Source organism: Bidens hawaiensis, unplaced genomic scaffold (assembly GCF_021521415.1).
Source record: "Bidens hawaiensis isolate Kalapana, Puna unplaced genomic scaffold, B.hawaiensis_p1.1 tig00010780_1, whole genome shotgun sequence".
Taxonomy (NCBI): Eukaryota; Viridiplantae; Streptophyta; class Magnoliopsida; order Asterales; family Asteraceae; genus Bidens; species Bidens hawaiensis.
In genome coordinates, this window is record NW_027491828.1 from 733707 (window position 1) to 746803 (window position 13097).

At 35.1% G+C, this 13097-nt stretch overlaps 1 protein-coding gene and 1 pseudogene across 2 annotated transcripts; one reads left to right on the forward strand and one right to left on the reverse strand.

Moving 5' to 3' along the window:
* The first annotated feature begins 6294 nt into the window (after positions 1-6294).
* On the forward strand, positions 6295-8473 carry LOC143536312 (putative 2-oxoglutarate-dependent dioxygenase AOP1; annotated as a pseudogene). Its single transcript, XR_013135868.1, has 3 exons — positions 6295-6996; positions 7646-7967; positions 8228-8473. The product of XR_013135868.1 is annotated as a putative 2-oxoglutarate-dependent dioxygenase AOP1 (transcript).
* Positions 8474-8964: 491 nt separating this feature from the next.
* LOC143536289 (ELF3-like protein 2) lies at positions 8965-11262 on the reverse strand. The gene is made up of 4 exons (XM_077030321.1): positions 11152-11262; positions 10085-10911; positions 9827-9878; positions 8965-9750 (listed from the first exon to the last, which is right to left on the reverse strand). Exons 1-4 carry the CDS (start codon positions 11260-11262, stop codon positions 8965-8967), a joined length of 1776 nt encoding a protein of 591 aa, XP_076886436.1.
* Between the last annotated feature and the right edge of the window lie 1835 nt (positions 11263-13097).

Here is a 13097-nt window from a genome sequence, read left to right on the forward strand (position 1 = left end):
TTCCGGTAACCGGACATGGCAATCAATACCTACCCCCACCCTACCCTCCCCTTAAATTAAAAAATGTCCTCCTCGCTCCCAGACTAATACAAAATCTTATTTCGGTTCGCAAACTCACTATTGATAATTGGATTTCTATTGAATTTGACCCTTTTGGCTTTCTTGTGAAGGATTTCAAGACCCCGATCCCAATCCTTCGATGCAACAGCAGCGGTGATCTCTATCCATTACTTCCACCGGAGTCTACACACTACACATCACCGTCAACTTTTGCTACTCTCTCCCATCAACTATGGCATCAACGGCTCGGGCATCCCGGACCGTCTTTATTGCATTCCTTAAAACAATCTAATGTCATTTCTTTTAATAAATTGAATAAGACAGTTTGTCAGTCTTGTGTTCTTGGAAAGAGTGTTAAATTGCCATTTATGCCTTCTTATTCTTGTGTTACTTCACCATTTGATATTATTCATAGCGATCTTTGGACATCACCGGTTATTAGCACAAGCGGTCATCGTTACTATATACTATTTCTTGATGACCTTACTAATTTTTTATAGACTTTTCCTTTGTCCAAAAAGTCTGATGTCTTCGCTATATTTAATACTTTTTCAAAACAAATTGAAACTCAATTCGAGAGAAAAATTAAAACGTTTCAATGTGACAATGGAACCGAATATATAAATTCTTCATTTAAACAATTTTGCGATCTCAATGGAATGATATTTCGCTTATCATGTCCTCATACCTCTTCTCAAAACGGGAAAGCCGAACGTAAAATAAGATCTATTAATAACGTTATAACGAACTCTTTTGGCTCATGCCTCTCTCCCTCCTACTTTTTGGCACCATGCCCTTGACATGGCCACCTGCCTCCTTAATATTCTTCCTAGCAAGTTAACAAAATATAAAACACCCACCAAACTTCTCTATAATAGACATCCCGCTTATAACCACCTACGAGTCTTTGGTTCGCTATGTTACCCGCTACACCCGTCCATCCTAACCCATAAACTTGCTCATCGCTCATCTCCTTGCATCTTTCTTGGCTACCCACAAAACCATCGTGGGTACAAGTGCCTAAACTTACACACCAACCAAATCATTATTTCCCGACATGTCGTATTTGATGAAACAATTTTTCCTTATTCTAAAAAATATTCCGTCTCTCCACCTTCCGCCCCACCCTCTTATGACTTTCTCTCAACCCCGCCTCATCCTCATATATGGACACAACTCAACACGTCACCTACTCCTCAAACCAATCTGCCTTCGGCAGACCCCACCTCACCATCCATTACAAAACATGGCCCAATTAACACATCTCCCAACCCAACTACTCCACCTCTTGGCCCAACTACAACACCCACCACTCAAGCCCAACCATCCACCTCTCCTGCCCAGCATGTATCCCCACTCATTCACATGGTTACTGAACCTCCTATGCTCTCTGCAATTTCCCACCAAACTAACACATCACCTACAACATCCCCACAACTCTCTATTGCCCAACTTGTTGAACCACCCTCTACCCGAACCATGCGCACTAGAGCTATGGACGGGATTCTAAAGCCCAAGAAAATATTTAATTTATCGGACAAATCCATAATTCCAATACCCAAAAATCCCGCCCATGCCTTGTCCACCCCGGAATGGCACACTGCCATGTCCAACGAGTTTAATGCCCTTATTAAGAATGAGACTTGGGAATTGGTCCCACGCCATCCTCAAATGAATGTGATTCGTAGTATGTGGCTATTTAAACATAAGTTTCTTTCGGATGGCACACTTGAGCGTTATAAGGCGCGGTTAGTTTGTGATGGTCGAACACAACAGGTTGGCATTGATTGTGGGGAGACTTTTAGTCCTGTGGTTAAACCGGCGACAATACGAACCGTTTTATCGATTGCTTTATCTCGGTCATGGCACGTTCATCAGTTAGATGTTACAAATGCGTTTTTACACGGAAAATTGAATGAGACAGTCTATATGTATCAACCTGTGACAATCGTCAATTTCAGGTTAACTCCGTTAACTCCGTTAACTCAACTCCGTCAATTCAAACTTAAGATCATTGAATCTGTAACGCACACCTCATTACATTTAAACTAGGGTTTAAATGACGCTTGACACTTACTACATGTGTAGTCTTTCGGGAATTGCACCGAAACGCAAACGAGTTGACGCAAACAATTGGTGAATAAACGAAAAACGTCAAAACAATAATTATGTGATAATTATGTGTTAGACATATGTGTTACTTGATTATGTTATGTATGATACTAAACAAGAAACAAGAGCTAGTTAAAATAAGCTAGAAAAGTGCAAATTAGAAGTTGAGGGACCTAGATGTAACATGTTATTATAAATAATAATATAAACCTAAACCCTAACACTCCCTCTCCCTCCCTCTAGACCGATCGGCCCCCCTCCCCCCTTGTTCTTGGCTGCCGTCAATCACACACACACATATACACAAGATCTTTCAAGTTTAATCGAAGATTAAGGTGCTAGGAAGGTATAAACAACTATCCTATGTATTTTACATGCTTAATTTTGAGTTTGAATGGGTTAATTATAAACCCTAAAATCTGGAAATTTCATATATTATGTTCATATGATCTTTGTTTGATTTGATGATGTATTGATAATGATTGATAACTAGAATTGATATTGTTACATGTTAATTGTTGTGTCTTGATTTTGAGATCAAATAAAACCCTAACCATGTATGTATGGTGTAATTGATGTGCATGGATAGTGATTATGGTGTCTAGAGTGTAATATGAACGGATTATAGTCTATAGATGGTTAATATGTTGAGTTTTGTTGCAAACAGTTTCTGGACAGATTGTGTTGTTGATGTTCAATTGACTGTATCGGGGTGTAAATGTGAAAATTGGTTGAGATTATTGATACTACAGTAAACTAGGTTGAGTCTAGTTTCTAAAGAATATAAATTTGCAATTTTTGGACGTGTAAAAGTTAACCTTTATGATTTTACAAAAACGTTGTGCAAAGCTGAGTTGTTAGACCTGCTGTTAGGTTGTTTTGTAAATGTTATATCTCATGAACTACGAGACCAATTGGGTTGGTTCCACTTCTGGAAGTTGACTTATTGAGTTGGGAACCTAACCCAAGTGGTCTTGCATTTGTTGGATTTTTCATTTAACGGGAATTTCAAATAACATTCTGTTGCGCATGAATATGACTGTTCTGAGCTTGCTGTAGTGTTTTGATCATTATGAGAAATCTATGTGGAATAAAAATAAAATAAAATATGTTCTGGAAACCTAACACATGCATGCTTTAATGATGATTTTTGGTAAATTAATTGAGATGTTATGATCGGTGGAATAGTACAATCTTTCAAGTAGAATTTCTGTCTCGGTGAAACTAGCTGCTGAATTTTGTGAAAATGCATGAAACATGATAATTGCTAGTTAATTGTTATGTTTTGACCAATTTGCCCCTGCGGGGAATACTTGCTAAATAGTTGTCGTGTTTTGACCAAATTGCCTTTGCGGGGAATAATTGCTAGTTAATTGTTATGTGTGACCAAATTGCCCTTATGGGGAGTAATTGTTAGTGATGTACATTATTAATACATGACACGTAAATAATTGCTCACACACGTATCGTATCACAAATGTACTTGTTAAGTCACACACGATTCACAAACAAACACGAAACGTATCTTGTGATTAGGAATTATGTGCCGGGTCTAGAGACTCGATATAAGTTCCGATACTTAGAAAATCTCCTTGTTGTTTTAGAACGCTAGAGAGAGTTTTCTGTGACGCGCATCACTTGGTGATTTATTTTGGGAATTCTTTGCAAACAGTGAGTTTCACTTACCCCTTTAAACTGTTTTAAACGCTTTTCACTTGGGGGAGATAACATACTCCGAAAAACGCATTTAAGATTTTGTTAGTAAATTATATATCACTTTTAAAGGCTAAGTGGCAAACGAAACAATTGAAGTCCTACACATCGAACCGGTTAATATTTGGATAATAGCGAGTCACTGTTGAGTAGTACTACTGGGTTTGACAAACCCCATCCAACGCTAAACTCGACTGGAGGTCGAGCGGGTGTAATTTTGGCTAACACGTATCATGGTCTGGATGACCTGGTGACAAGACACTTGATAAACAGTCAGCTTCGGTGTCGAACACTTAGTAATACTTGTTGTATAGGCTAGCTACCTATCGATATATAATTGATTTAACACTATCTGGTAACGCAAAACGCTAAACGCAAAACGCTGAACGCAAACGCTAAACGCTTTATTTTATTTAAACTTGTGAACTCACCAACCTTGTGTTAACACTTTTAGTATGTTATTCTCAGGTAGCCGAGGCGGGCGCGCGGTATAGGATCATGCATGGTTTTTGAACATTCTGATATGCAAACATGTTTTAACTATTATTACTTGGGTTTTTAAGTCGTCTTGCGTGACGCAACTTTTGTCTTTTGGTTTTTACGCTTCCGCACTTAATTTCATTTAAACGTTTTTATGGTTTGATTATAACTGATGATTCCGATCCTGTTAGTTCACACCCTCTGATGGTAAAACTCCGTTAGTGGAATTTGAGGGTGTGACACAACCAATGGGTTTCCGTAACCCTGCCTACCCGAACCATGTGTGTCGTCTCAAGAAGTCTTTATATGGTTTAAAGCAGGCACCTCGGGCTTGGTACCAACGGTTTACGAATTATGTTATGACTTTGGGTTTTCGCCAAAGTGGGTGTGATAATTCCTTGTTTATACTACATTCCGGGAATGACTCGGCTTATCTCTTATTGTATGTGGATGACATCCTTCTGACTTGTTCATCCGACAATCTTCGCGAGAGGTTATTAGCCAACTTGGCTTCCGAGTTTGCCATGAAGGATCTCGGTCATCTCAGTTTCTTCCTTGGGATATCGGTCACACGTACAGGTGATACAATGTTTCTTTCGCAAAGTAATTATGCTCGAGAGATCATCCAACGGGCCGGGATGCAAACATGTAAACCCGTTGCTACTCCGGTTGACACTAATGGTAAATTAAGTTCCAGTTCGGGCACACTTTTTGATGATCCAACGCTCTATCGAAGCATGGCTGGGGCACTACAATATCTTACATTTACTCGCCCTGACATATGCTATGCGGTACAACAGATTTGCATGCATATGCATGCACCCACAACAACACATTGGGATGCTCTAAAGCGTATCATTCGATACATACAAGGAACGTTGCATCTTGGTATCACTCTTGGTAAATCAGTAAACGCCTCACTTCTTGCATACACAAACGCCGATTGGGCCGGTTGTCCGGATACCCGACGCTCAACCTCAGGTTACTGCGTATACTACGGTTCCAATCTTATTTCATGGTCTTCCAAACGCCAACCCACGGTTTCTCGATCGAGTGCCGAGGCAGAATATCGGGGTGTTGCGAATGTTGTTGCTGAAGTTTGTTGGCTTCGGAACCTGTTGTTGGAACTTCATCGACCATTATCCCGGGCAACATTGGTTTATTGTGATAATGTTAGTGCTATTTACCTCTCGGGTAATCCTATACAGCATCAACGGACAAAGCATATCGAGCTCGATATACACTTCGTCCGTGAACATGTACAACGGGGTCAAGTACGTATACTTCACGTTCCATCTTCGTATCAGATTGCAGACATTTTCACTAAAGGTCTCCCACGTGCGTTATTTGAAGATTTTCGATCAAGTCTTAGCATTCGTTCACCTCCAGCTTCTACTGCGAGGGTGTAATAGACTTATATGATTTATATATATCTTTCCTTGTATGTAGGATGTTAGGTGAGATATTTATCTTGTAAATCAAGTCTTGTATTATGCATTTTTTATAATCGACGTAAATGAGAAAGAAGGAGACGGAACCATTTACCCAAAATATTTTATTCTATCAAAAGCAAATTATGTAGACAAACGACCTAAATTATTAATAATCACACAGTCAGTACGTGGCGGATCTAGAAAGAAATTGACCGGTCTTGAAGTTTTAATAGTATACGATATATATAATTGCATTTCGTCAAAAAAGTTGACGGGTACCTTAGACACCTTTGGCCCTTAGTGAACACCAAAACATAATTAGATGAAATTATAAGACAACTTCTTTTTGCTATTAAAGTTTGGTAACTAGTGTTATCAAACACCGGATATTCGGATCAACTTGAATGATAGATCAAACTCGCCGAAAGACGAACAAAAATAATAATTTGGACATCCTCATATATCAATGCCAAAGTTTTAATATGAAGTAGAGTTTTAGTAGGTTACGGGTTTGCCTTAAATTTACATATTACAATTGTGTAGCTAGTGGTGGTTGAAATGTAGCTATAGTCATTAGATCAGCAAGAGTGTGACACAACAAGAAACATTGTATTATTCAATAATCAACAAACATTGAAAAAAATTAATTATAATAAAATAAATTTAAACAAAAAAAACAAAACATTATCAAAGTTATAATAATAAAAATAATAAAACCTCCTTTGTCAACCACGTCTTTTTTTGTTATATATACCCTTAACCCTTCTCTTCTTGTATCACATATTCACAAACATTACCTAAAACAAATCTTCCCTTAGATTCTTAATTTCTCTCTAACACACACAAATTATGGGTATATTTGTACAACCTAAGATTCCTGTGATTAACATGGTAGATATGAAGCAAAACACAAGCAATGAAGTGAGGCATGCATTTGAAGAGTATGGTTGCTTTTTGGTTGTTTGTGATGGGATAACTGAAGAAGTCAATAAGGATATATTTAATTCCTTAGAAAACCTGTTTGATCTTCCAACGGAAACAAAAGTAAAAAACACTTCAACTAAGGCTTACCATGGCTATGTAGGCCAAATACCTTTTCTTCCTCTCTTAGAAAGCCTTGGAATGAGAATGCTACAAGTGTTCATGGTGTTAATAGCTTCACAAATGCCATGTGGCCCTCTGGGAATGACAACTTTTGGTAATTTAATCATAAGTCACTTATTTTATATATTACTTTAGTGTTGAAATATATAATATATTAAAAAAATCTCACTACAAGAAAAATTTTATATTTTTATGATATATTGACCCTATATATAGCAATGACAACATGTCGTCGGCATAGCTTATCCATGTTGCGACGTCATGTTGTCTCTATATATTTTCTCAGAACTTTTGGACTTTTTGTTACATATTTATTACTTTAGTATTGAAATATTTAATATATTAAAAAAATCTCACTACAAGAAAACTTTTAAATTTTTATGATACGTTGACCCTATATATAGCAATGATAACATGTCGTCGGCATAGCTTATCCATGTAGCGATGTCATGTTGTCTCTTTATATTCTTTTAGAACTTTCAGACTTTTTGTTACCTATTGCGACGGTATGTTGTCGTCATATACAATATATATAGACTCCATGTCAAAGTTCATTAGTTTTTAGTACATTAAAATAATCTCAAAGTTTTCTCAATTATTTCAGGGTTTTAGTTATTTTCATGTTGCAAAATTGTAAAAGAAAAAAAACACAATAAATTTGATTTTAATGAATGAGTTAAAAATTAATTCTCCATTTTAGTAGATACTCAATTACTAATCCTTTGTTTTGGTTCTCTCAACAGTAACATTATTCAATCCTACGCAAAACTAGTTTCCGAAATTGAAGAAACAGTGAGGAAGATGGTGTTCGAAAGCTATGGAGTCCAGAAGTATCACGACTCCTACAACGAATCTGTGACATATCTTCTTAGAGTAATGAAATACCGACCGCCAACCGTTAAGGAGACTAAAATTGGTTCCATGTCTCACACTGACAAGTCCTTCATATCCATACTAAGCCAAAATCAAGTTAAAGGATTAGAGGTTAAAACTAAGGACAACAAATGGATTCCTGTTGAATACCCTCCTTACTCTTTTTTGGTCATGGCAGGTGATGCATTCAAGGTAAGAATTAATACTATATGTCCACCCTTATGTGATCAAAGAATTAGTCGACGAAAACGTTAAGAATATATTATTTGATAAGTCTACTTTGTAACTATCATATTAAACTTCTATATATACTTGATCAATAACATATACGAGTATATCTAGATAATTACAAGTGAAAACCTATTCAAATAATATTGATCAAATATGGTAGTAATATCTGATATTTATATCGATAAAAATGTACTTATACCGTGTTAAATTTATGTATATAGGCATGGAGTAACGACCGAATTCACTCTCCTTATCATCGAGTAGTCATGGAAGGGCACGAGTATAGATATTCAATAGGGTTATTTACATACCACAAGGGGATCATAACAGTACCAGAGGAGCTAGTTGATGATGAACATTTAAGAAAATATAAATCATTTGATCATTATGGATATCTTGACTTCTATGACAAAGATTCACAGTTTGAGCAAGAATACTGCCACATTAAATCATTTTGTGGGGTGTGATAAATCGGTTTTCCTATTGCTTGGTAGCTATGTAATCTAGTAATAAATCTTGTGGGTTTGGATGTTTGTTGTACACAATTTATGTTTAAATTATTAAGATAAATGATAATGACATCAGATCGGTCCCGGTACGTTATCAATGTTTTGTGAAAATGATAATTGACATCTTCATCTTTAATTATAATCATTCAACTCAGAAATTGAGTTCTAGTGTTAGTGATGACCACATTGAGATGGAGTCAGACCTTAATTTCTTATTATATCTATGTTGAATTGATCAAATCTTTAAAAAAAGTTATTAAAAAGATTAATTTATAGTCTTAGATTATATTATACTTAACCTTAATTAGTCAAGAAAACACCAACATATATAGCATTACTGTGATAATTAGAAATAAAATTATACCTTATATTAATTTCATGCATTATCAATTCAAAAAGACTCTTATTAACAAAAAACACTAAAAATTTATAAATTTATAGTTACATCCCTATTCATTATGTTTCCTTTCCTCTTGTATGAACTGGAATATACGAGCAGCCGATTCAGATGCCAATTTCGGATTATGCGGTACAACTTTGATCAATTTTATCCGTTCATTAGATCCTTTTTCTTCTGGACACTGATTATCCGAATTTTGAACCATAGGTGTTGTTGGAAAAAGAGGAAGCTCATCTTTTTTCCTTTCATTAGAGGTGCTTCCACTACTTCCTTGCAAATCACTCTCCATATTACACACGGTTTTATTAATTTTGTTATAATTTAAACCGTCGTCAATCATTGGAGAACATATTTGTTTTGTTATAGCCGGAAATCCATACGATGTTAATAGTGAAGTGCTTGGAAATACACTGATTCCTTGTTGGTAAGATGTCGGAATATTATAACCGCCGGTGAGGAAGTCAACATTAGAGGGTGTCAGACTCATGCCGTATATTGGCGGCATGAGACCAACAGGTGGTGGAGAAGGTCCCGCAAGGGGCTTATAAACAAGCCCCTCTGACGGTGACCGTACTGGCACCAACCATTGGTTTCCTAGGGGAGGTTGTGGAAGGAAGCACCATGGTGGTTGTTTGCCACTATTGGTAGGTGGTGGTGGCGGTGGCGGTGGTGGTGGGAGGTCTATTAAATTTGGGTTGTATATTTTCTCAATATCATTGTTTCCTTTTGGATGATTAATAAGATGTGGAAACATGTCTTCAGATGGCGACTTCTTTAGTTTGTAAAAGCCATCCTCGATCAAAAGATCGGGTGATTCTGCTAGTATTTTCTGTACCTGTCAGTTTAAACCTCATATTATAAGAAACGATTTAATAATAGCATTGTATGTACGTAAATGTCATGTGACATACCTTGATTAATCGATGTAACTCGAAGAGTTGTGACTGGAAAACTCTTTGTTGCCTGAAATATCATGGAAAATGAAATAAATCATGAACACTTTGTAAATTTGCTTACACACTATGACCTCATAATCAGTTTTAGTAAAACTGGTCCTTGGTTCAAGTAATTATTTGTATAAAATGATGTAGTAAAATTGTATTCGATAATCCATTAATCACATTCTAACTAATGAAATCCTCACACCATAACAAATTGTAGAAACTTACTGAATAATTGTTCTTCTTGCCATGCAATATTGTTCTCGACCGATAATTTGTGAAACTTCCCCAGGGTTTATATTAAATTCTGAAAGAAAATCCGTCTCTAATCCATCATTAATCTTCTCGGTGTCTCCTAAATATAAAGAACCATGATCTTCTTCACATTTGTTATTAGGTGTAAGAGCTTCATGAGTATTTCTATCAATTTTCTTATTATCTCCCAACAAGGTCCATATCTTTTTTGTACCATCTTTGTATACCATGTTGTCCTGAAAACTTTTTCTCTTAAGTGGCAACCTAATACTGGGATCACATAACATTTGTTCATCTATCAAGACACTTCTCTTTATCGATGGAGAACTGTCTTCATTTAACACTTCTGAAAACCGACCTCTATCAGAATTATAACATACTGTGGGTTCTCTAGTAATGTCTTTATACGTCGTAGTACTTATATCATGGGTCATTGTTTCTTTATCGGTTAGTTTCAGCTGTTTTTGATAAACATTCGTGCTTAAATTTGGGAAACTCCCTCTATTTGTATTACATTGACCATTCTCAAATGTAAAACTTGGAACCATGTAATCATCATCAAATTCTAGGTTCTTGATTATAGTATTATTGTTCCTTGTAGTTCTAAAGTCTTGAGGCTTTATATGTCCCATGTTGCATAACGTTTGACAGTTAGTCGTTTCTATCGTTTGTTTAACTGTTGTTAACGAGATATTCAAATTAATACCACTCGAGTGATACGAATCAAGCCTTGTAGCCAATCTTGTTGATCCACATGACCGCCCAAAAGTCGAGATTGTACTTCTTTTATAGTTTGCATCCTATGCAACATTGATTAAACACAATCATGCATGATCCCACTCTTATAGTAACTATTTATTTAAATTTTTAGTAATAACACAACTTATATTGGTAATGTAAAATAAAAGTTAAACTCACATGATAAGAAGATGTTGAAGGAACCAAATGACTTCCATTGTTGGTAGTAAGCGGTAACACCGGTGATACAGATCCAGAAATACACCTTGCGAATTAGGTACATTAAAGTGTTGAGAAATAACCATTTTATTCCTTGGAGGTGTTCTTGGACCTCCTTTATCCGCAACACTAATATGAAGCCTAGGGAACAAAGGATCCATTTTCTTCCCTTGATCATCTTTCATGTTTCCCATTAATATCACTATCTCGAGTATTTCACATTAATCGATCAAATTAGTAATATGAATTCTTAATACCTTGGTTGAATCGAAGAACCAAAATCCGACACCTCAGTGAGATATTCGGTGATATATACTTATATAGCAAAGAACACGGCACAGATTGATGAAGAAACCAGAATTATGATCCGTAGAGAGTTAAAAATGGAGAAATAGGTGGGGAGAGATCCCATCACAATCATAGAGATTGAATTCAAACAATTTACATGTTTTGAGGTGATTTGTGGTTATATATAGAGATTAAGTGCGACTAAGTCTTCTCGATCTACTCTCTCTCTAGAGGCACAAGTGGGTACCATACATTCGTACAATTATCGAAAAACAAGGAACACAAAGAGCTAATCAAATAACATTTCTCAAACAAAACTATAATATAGTAACAAAGCATATTATATGTTCTCTAATATTTATGTCGATAAAAATGTACTCATATCGCGTTTAATTTATGTATAATATTAATAGGATTGTTAACATATCACAAAGGGATCATAAAAGTACCAGAAGAGCTAGTTGATGATGAACATTTAATTAAATCTAAATCATTTGATCATTTTGGATATCTTGACTTCTACGACAACGACTCACGTTTTCAAGCTCGAATACTGCCACATTAAATCATTTTGCGGGGTGTGATAAATCGATTTTCTTGTTGAAGGATGTTTAAAGTGTTTGTTAATTTTGTAATCTAGTAACAAATCTTGAGGATTTGGATGACTGTTTTGTACAAATAGATGTTTGAATTATTAAGATAAATGATAATGGCACGAGACTGGTCCTGGTTGCGCCAATGATAATTGACGTGGGAAGAGTTTTAACTAAATTATTCAGCTCAGAGATGAGTTCTACTACTGTTAATTATGATGAACACGTTAACATGGAATCAGACCTTATAATATATAACTTAAATAGTTAAATTGCATTTATAATTTCTAAAAGAGTTGCTTAGAAGATTAATAATATTATCTTACGTTATCAAAGAATTAGTAAGTCAGCATACTGCTTTTTCAGGCCTCTAGAGGACATGATTTTATTAAAGCATAAACACTCTTTATGCTTATTTATCTGTAAATTTTGCGACTGGTTTGCAACCAAAGTTTAGTTTCAAACTTCATTTATTAATTTTCTGGTTTTTTTTTGCAACTGCTTTGCGACCGAGTTATATTATTTAATATTAGTATACTTATTTTTCAAAAAATTATGTCCGATTTGCTACTAAATTTAAACGTCGAAAACTTTGCTCCGCTTTGCAACCAGATGAATTTCAGTTGCAAATTGGTCGCTAAATTTGCAACAACATACCTTAGCAAGTTTGTATAACAAATAATATGTATTTCTTTTAATTTTGATCCAACAAGTTGATAATAACATATAATCTATTAAAATTATCGTAGTTTAATACTTGATCATAAATGACGTAATCAACATATAATAAAAAAAACTGAAAACATATAAAATGGTAATTGCTAGAAAGTTACGAACAAATGATTTTTGTCACTAATAGAATGTAATTTTAAAAATAATGTTTATATGATATCTTCTAATCATTATTAAGTGATATTATTCTTTTCTCAAATTTAACATGATGTTTAGTGACTTTTATAATATAAAAAAACATATATTCAAAGTTTGATGTTGGCCGTAATTTGAGTGACTTTTATGTGTAAAATATTGTTAAGGGACTTTTACGAAAAAAATATATAAAGTATGTTGGTTTTTATGTAAAAAAATTGTTAATAGACTTTTATAAAAAAAAACATAAATTAAGTATATTGGTTTTTTATGGTATTTGT